The 7,500-nt window shown below is 35.1% G+C and overlaps 1 protein-coding gene across 3 annotated transcripts in view; it reads left to right on the top strand.

The window, feature by feature from the left end:
* LOC144975990 (uncharacterized) overlaps nucleotides 1-7,500 on the top strand; it is a 118,848-nt gene that overhangs the window by 105,899 nt on the left and 5,449 nt on the right. For all 3 annotated transcript variants that reach the window (XM_078920243.1, XM_078920244.1, XM_078920242.1), the window contains exons 3-4: nucleotides 2,081-2,306; nucleotides 7,370-7,500. The exon at nucleotides 7,370-7,500 is cut by the window's right edge and continues 87 nt beyond it. In XM_078920243.1, the coding sequence (XP_078776369.1) occupies nucleotides 2,081-2,306; nucleotides 7,370-7,500 (357 nt within the window). The remainder of the gene's footprint in view (nucleotides 1-2,080; nucleotides 2,307-7,369) is intronic.

Below are 7,500 nucleotides of genomic sequence, written 5' to 3'. Positions count from 1 at the left end.
AATTCAATTTTTAGCATCTACCCCTCAAAGACATAAAACGTTTTGAGAAAATAGAGTACTTTAGAAACAAAACGAATCTACGACAACAACATCAACAACAACAATAACAACAACAACAATAATGATAATAACAACGACAACAACAATAATAATAACGACAGTAACAACAGCAAACAACAGTAACAATAGTTTTTAGTCCTGTTATCCTACACGGGGTTTGACTCTTTGTGCGGCTATGTGGTCTAGTGGTATGACACTAGCTCTCGGATCGGAAGGTCCTGGGTTCGATCCTCGCTCGGCACATATTTGAGTCCTCGGAAAAGGCTCTTTACTCACATTCTCTCACCGTACTCATCAGGTGTAAAATGAGTACATGGCCGTTAACAGCATTGTCTCTATCAGAAAAAAAAAATTTTTAATATCGCCTGTTAGGCGTCATGTCTCGTTCTACATGTTACGTGTTGCTGTTGGTCAGGGACCATTTGTAAAGCGCTTTGAGCACGTTTAGTGGATATTGCGCTATATAAAAGCTCATGTTTTGTTGGGTTTTTTTTTTTGTTTTTTTTTTGTTTTTTTTTTTTTTTTGGGGGGGGGGTTGTAGAGACTGAGGATGTGACATTTGATTTTTGGTGGTGGTGATGAAAAAAAACCAAAAAACTTAACTCTCTCCTTACCAATCATTTTTAGTATTTTCCCAAAATGGCAAGCTTACCCAGCAGAAAAATTGATGTTTTAACCCTCTCCTTACCACCTACAGCAAAATCGTCACATTTGTTACAACACAATATACATTATTTCTTAATCAGATTTATTTTGCACCTCACAATGTTCTTTGTTTAATTATTAATAAGAACATAAAGTTGATGTATCTGGAGAGATTGTTTGACTTTTAAAAAATCTTTTTTTTTTCTCCTTATTTATAAAAACTCCCATCGACGTATACTTCTTTACAGGTCTGATCACCCAAATTGTTTTGGGCTTATTGTTGTGATGGCAATACTCTCAACCCAAAGCAAAATATTGTCCATTATATATATATATATATATATATATATATATATATATATATATATATATATATAATATATATAACACAATGTTAAATCAGGCCCATTATTGCGTTAGGTTATCAGACCTCTAAATAAGAGCACGTCGATTCCAATTTTTCTTTTTCTATTTTATTTTTATTTTTCCCTTTTTTTCCGTTAAAATCGATCAATAAAAAACCCGTTTAAATAGACAAATGTGTCAATGAATTTTAAATTAAATGACATATTATAGAACTCGTTATAATAATCGGCACTTCAAGGACTTTGTGTGTGCCGATGTCATAAACAGCTTTCTTCTCAATCCTTTTCTTGAATGAGTTTTTAATAAATTTTGTAATCTCCTTTGAAGGAGAGGTATGCTATGAGGACTGATTTAAACTGGAAACTAATCAGCTGTGAAATAGACATTTTCTATCTTTTCACATATACAAAATTAAAAATTCCACTTGAATATGTCAATAATGCGTTTAATTTTTCTTTTATTTTTTTTTAGAGGTTTCTAGAATAATGCAGATTATGATGACGTATGTATTTATTCACATGAATACGTTCGAGAATATTTTAAATGTATGGGAAGTTTCCAAAGTCTCCGCGATTTTACATTGAAGGAGGGAGGGAGACAAAGGTGGGAAGAGTTGAGGGACAGAAGCTGTGTGTTTAGTTAGACATTATTATTATTATTATATTATATATTATTATTATTATATATTATTATTATTATTATTATTATTATTATTATTATTATTATTATTATTATTATTATTAATATTATTATTATTATTATTATTATTATTATTATTATTATTATTATTATTATATTATTATTATTTTAATTATCATCAATTATCATTAATTATTATTATTATTATTATTATTATTATTATTATTATTATTATTATTATTATTATTATTATATCATCATTATTATATCATTATCATCATCTATATTTATTATTATTATTATTATTATTATTATTATTATTATATATTATTATTATTAATTATTATTATTATTATTTCACCTTTCTCAGAATGCACGGCCAAGACCCACTTCAAGTACATGACCAACTACTGCTCAGAGACGGTGACGGTGACAGCCAGTATGGTGGTCGCCTTGACCCCATCGGAGGTCCTCCAGGCTGAGAGGGGGTCTGACTACTTCCATTGCAGCGTGGATCTCATGGCAGCCGAGGGAAGGAGACTGTACATCCACTTCTTGCATCTGAGCATCTCCTCCAATGCAAGGCACACTGACCGGTGAGATGGTTTTAATTCGTTGTTAAAGGAAAAGCTCAAAGCCCCGGGGATCGTAAATTTATACAAACGAAAAGATGCAATATATTAGAAGAAAAAAAATTGAGGTTTTATATAGCGCAATGTCCACGAAACGTGCTCAAAGCACTTTACAATAGGACCCAGGCCAAAAGCAACGCCTAACATAAAGAACGAGACATGACGCCTGTTAGGCGATAATATAATTTTTTGTTTTCGGACAGAGACAACGCTGTTAACGATGACGTACTCATTTTTCAAGTGAGTACGGTGAGATAATGTGAGTAAAGAGTCTTTCCCAAGGACTCAACTATGCGCCGAGCGAGGCTCGAACCCAGGACCATCTGATCCGAATGCGAGTGTCATACCACAATAAGTACACATTATAGCAGCACATAATAGAAAACCTTCGGACTGAACCAGTGCAAACAAAACAATGATGGACGATTTGGGTGCAATCCTTTCGTCGTTTGCTGACAAAGGGTTTGCTCACGGAACTCCCAATGCTGGTACTATTTCAGTACGAAGTCTTTTCATTCTCACTTTTTCACTAGTAATTTTAATTATTATTACACTGTAAAAGATTGACGTTTCGGCCCTTGGCCTTTGTCAGGAGACATACAGCAAAACATAAAAAGTTAAGGTTACAAAATAATCACATTTTGTCAAATGTGGAAACAATCTAAATGTATGGAGAAGGTGTTGGATGTGGATACAAGAAGAGGCGGCACAAGGGAAAGACGAAGGGATAAATGGGAGAGGGGGAGAGAGAGAGAGAGAGAGAGAGAGAGAGAGGGGGAGAGCGAGAGAAAGAGAGAGAGAGAGGGATGATATATATGTGTGTGTGTGTGTGTGTGTGTGTGTATGTATATCATAACAGTGTTGTATGGTATTGATAAAAATGATGATTTTCAAATTACATATCAGAACCTGTTACGATATATCAACTTTATTAGTTTAGCATATTCAATTGGTTGGGAATAGCCGTGACACTTTAAAAGAAGAAAAAAAAAAAACACGAGCTACAATAGATATCTAATGATTCTGCAAAATGCACTATACAAAGGATTGAAAGCTGAAAACATAGAAACAGCAACGCGTAGTACACGAGACATGACCACTATCAGGTGCTATATATTACAACTGTTTAGCTGTAATAATTAAGCTTTAAATGAGGAATTTTAAAAAATCCGTCCCGAACTCATAATGTGTTCGTATTTGGAGGACAACCGAAATAAACCGGTTCGGTTTAACAAGGCATGACTGTAAATGATGCATTCTTCCTTGTCCGAAACATTTCGAAGTGAACTTAACAGGTGATTAATCATGCCGACGAGATGTGTGTTACGAATAAGTATAATATATACTTGTAGTAGGGTTAACAAAGACCTACGGGCGGACGGACGGACGGACGGACGGTCCACTTATTCAAATAACGTTTACATGGTTGCATCTCTGCGTTTGCAAACACAAACGAATTATCGAACGTCATCAAGCAGGGATTTGATGTTGAATAACAGATTTGTCTCTATCCATCGGCTAACACTGATTTGGTAGTGGATACTGCTTTATCTTTATAAACCTTTATCTTTATAAACCTTTATCTTTATAAACCTTTATCTTTATAAACCTTTATCTTTATAAACCTTTATCTTTATAAACCTTTATCTTTATAAACCTTTATCTTTATAAACCTGTGCGGCTATGTGGTCTTGTACATGACATTCGCTTTCGGATCGTAAGGTTCTGGGTTCGAGCTCGGTGCATAGTTGAGTCCTTAGAAAAGGCTCTTTACTCACATTGTCTCACCGTACTCAGGTATAAAATGAGTACCTGGTCGTTAAGAGCTGTCTATGTCGTAAAAAATGTTATGTCGCCGAACGGGCGTCATATCTCGTTCTACGTGTTGCTGTTGGTAAGGGAATAATAATAATGATAATAATAATAATAATATAATTAAATAATAATAATAATAAATAATAATAATAATAATAATAATATAAAATGAATGAATATATGCTATATAATCAATGTTTAGAGTGCTTAATTAAAGAACATATATGTGATAGGCAGAACCTTTACAATTATAAACACAACAATAAATTGATAGTTTAAACATAAATCTATCATATTGGATAGCATAATCAATTTGTAATTTAATTACCACGCGCTGTGCTACAAGATGAAAATTTAGGATATCTATAACATGTAGGCCTAATAGAAAGTTAACACATCAAATGATTTTCTAAAGAGATGTTTTTAAGTTTCTTTTTAAAGTTTTCAATGTCGGACATTTTTTGAGGATGAAGGCAGTTGGTTCAAAGACGGGTGCCGACTGGCTAAAAAGTTTCTCACTAAAGACGATCTACAGCGAGGAACCTGAAGAGATCTTGACCATGGATCTAAGTTCTCTCTCCGGCACAACGGGACCCCTTGTAAAGCGCTTTGAGCACGCTTAGTGGATATTGCGCTATTTAAAAGCTCAAGTTTTAAAAACCATTTTGTTTGAATCTAACTTTCTGTTTAGAACAAAATTTCAAAACACAATGGCTGCTTTTTTGTCAAATAATTCTCTCGCTCACACCTCCTGAACAGCTCTTCAGAGCCACACGGCCCATGGAGTCGGAGTTTAACCCAGTTTCAGAATCGTTAAATGGGCAGGAGAAGTTGCTAGCTACCAACTAACTAGATAAGACGCTAGTCTAACTCAAAGTACTTTCCGCCATAATTGGCAGACCAAGCTACCAAATCACAGCTGGGTGGACAAGGGGTTCGGGAAAAAATATCAACTGCGCCTAGATCCGACAGCAATTCCTTTACTTGAGAAGGAAGTTTTTTATCATCTAAGCTGTCGGAACCTCTAGACAAGTTCTTGGTATCTTTTAAATGATTTGGTAGCGTTCGAAGCGTTTGCATTGCCTCTACAAAATCATTGTCAAAAGTTATTCGTTGTTTGCGAGTTTGCAAGGGGTATTGCTCGAGTAAAACCTGCAAACAGTAAACGAATAACGCTATTCTAGTATAGCTTAATTAATGGCTTAATTGTCCCTATGTCTGTGCAGGTGTGTAGCCCCATGCAATGATAAGATACAACACACTTTTCATGGTATATTATAGATAGTATGCGCTCGGCTAAGAAACTCACAACAATGCCATCCGGAAATATAGCGGACCAACACACAAAACTGAGTGTAACCTTGAACGTTTATAGTCTGGTTAATACAGTTTCGTGATAATTTATCATAAAATTGGATGGCAAATAACAATAACAAAGACTTAAGTGACGTCAACTTCGTTCTATCTATGAATATTGTCCTCATGACAGTGATGTTAAATTTTGGTTACATTTCCATCCCATGATCTGAGCTTGATTGGACACAATGGTGACGATATGACCTGTTGCCTCAACACAGTTTATGTCGGGTTAAATGCTAAAAATAAATAATTTTAAGTTCAGTTTATGAAAATCGAGTTTATTCTAGACAACGGGTTTAATTTCTTGAAAGTAAAATATTTTTTTTTTGAAAAACAACAAAAACACACACACACACACACACACACACACAAACACACACACACAAACACACATACGCGCGCGCACACACAAAAACAAATACAATAATCAGAAAAGAAAAGAAAATAAATGAAAAAAAACCCAGAAAAATATAACAAAAGCAAAACAAGAAGAAATAATAAAATAAAAACAAACGAAAAAACGAGTTGTATGGTTTAGAAATTGAGCGATAATAAATGGGATCATTGAAGAGCTGGTTGATTGCATTGTTTCCTTGTGTAAGACACTTGACATACATAACCCAATCGGCTCACATATAACTGAGAACCTACATGGCTATAGACAGAGACTGATAGAATAAGAGTTCTTGTACAAAAATTTAACTGCAGTAATAGACGACTTTGGGGGTAATTGAAATCTTGTTACGATCACCCGCAGCTGCTCTGTGTGGCGTTGAGCAAGTCACCTCGCCCTACCTCAATTTGCGGCGCTACACTGCGGCGGACGCCTTGGTTATTCCAGTCTTCCCTTGTAATAGACTCTAGAACCAAATTTCCCCTATGGGATGAATAAAGGGACTTTTGTCTATTTTATTTTATTTATTATTTCTATGGTCTGCTGAGATAATTCGTGAAACTGGCCGAATGAAGCCATTTGAACAACGTGAAATGATAGCATGTTGTATCTCACTTTTGATAACCCGGAAGACTAAAAATTATCACTGGGTGGGGTTCCCAACCTCCCATAGTGGGCAGTGAGGACTTGCTGTGTATTCTATCCCCCTGTATCTGTTTTCCAATTGCTTTCTTATTTGTCTAAGAATGAGATTACTAAGTTTTGTCCGGACCCTGGAAGGAGTCCTTGGCTGGGAGGGAAACACCTGAATGTATAGTCATAGTTTGGTAGATGATATCTTTTTCCTTCTAAATCATCTCTCTGTTTACTGGGGGGGGGGGGTATCTTTAACATATGATTTGTAAACATTTGAGTGTAATCCTCTTAGTGGGATCTTGTGCTGGTGTCTGGGTGAAACATTTAGGTAACCTCAAACTAAGTACACTGATAGTGTTCTCTGGAAATCTACATCTGTTCCCTACTTGGACCTATTCCCCTTTATCTTACTTTTTCCTGAAGTCCTTTTTAATTATACATCTAAAATGTTTTTCCTATCCAACTTTTTTTTAACTGGCGCTGATATGATCTAAATGTGTTGTAAGCGCCGTAAAACTTTAACCCTCTCCTTACCAACTATAGGAAAATCGTCACATTCGTTACGATAAACCAACATTTTTCTTATTCAAATTTCTTTTGTACATCATAAACTTTAAGGAAAATGAACAGTTTGTCGAAGAGCATGTTTTGCTAAAGAAATTATTTATCACAAGAACTTACTACTATTGTGTTTGAGTGATAACAAATATATTTTTGTGTTAGTTTTGTGCGAAGTTATGGGGATAATCCTGAAAATGGTTGGTAAGAAGAGAGTTAACAACAAACAAACAAAAGAATATCATTGTTTTTTTCTCCCCTACAGATTGAAGTTGTACGACATTGTGCCTGGACGGACACGTATTCCAATCACCCCACCACAGGGAGTCTACGGGATGCTGGACAGATCTCTGATGACCAGCGACAAGTCGGGCTCCAAAGTTGGAGAGTTCTCCA

Source organism: Berghia stephanieae, chromosome 6, assembly GCF_034508935.2.
Source record: "Berghia stephanieae isolate SIO BIC M18660-M18661 chromosome 6, UCSD_Bste_1.3, whole genome shotgun sequence".
Taxonomy (NCBI): Eukaryota; Metazoa; Mollusca; class Gastropoda; order Nudibranchia; family Aeolidiidae; genus Berghia; species Berghia stephanieae.
This window is presented reverse-complemented; position numbering and strand designations above follow the sequence as displayed.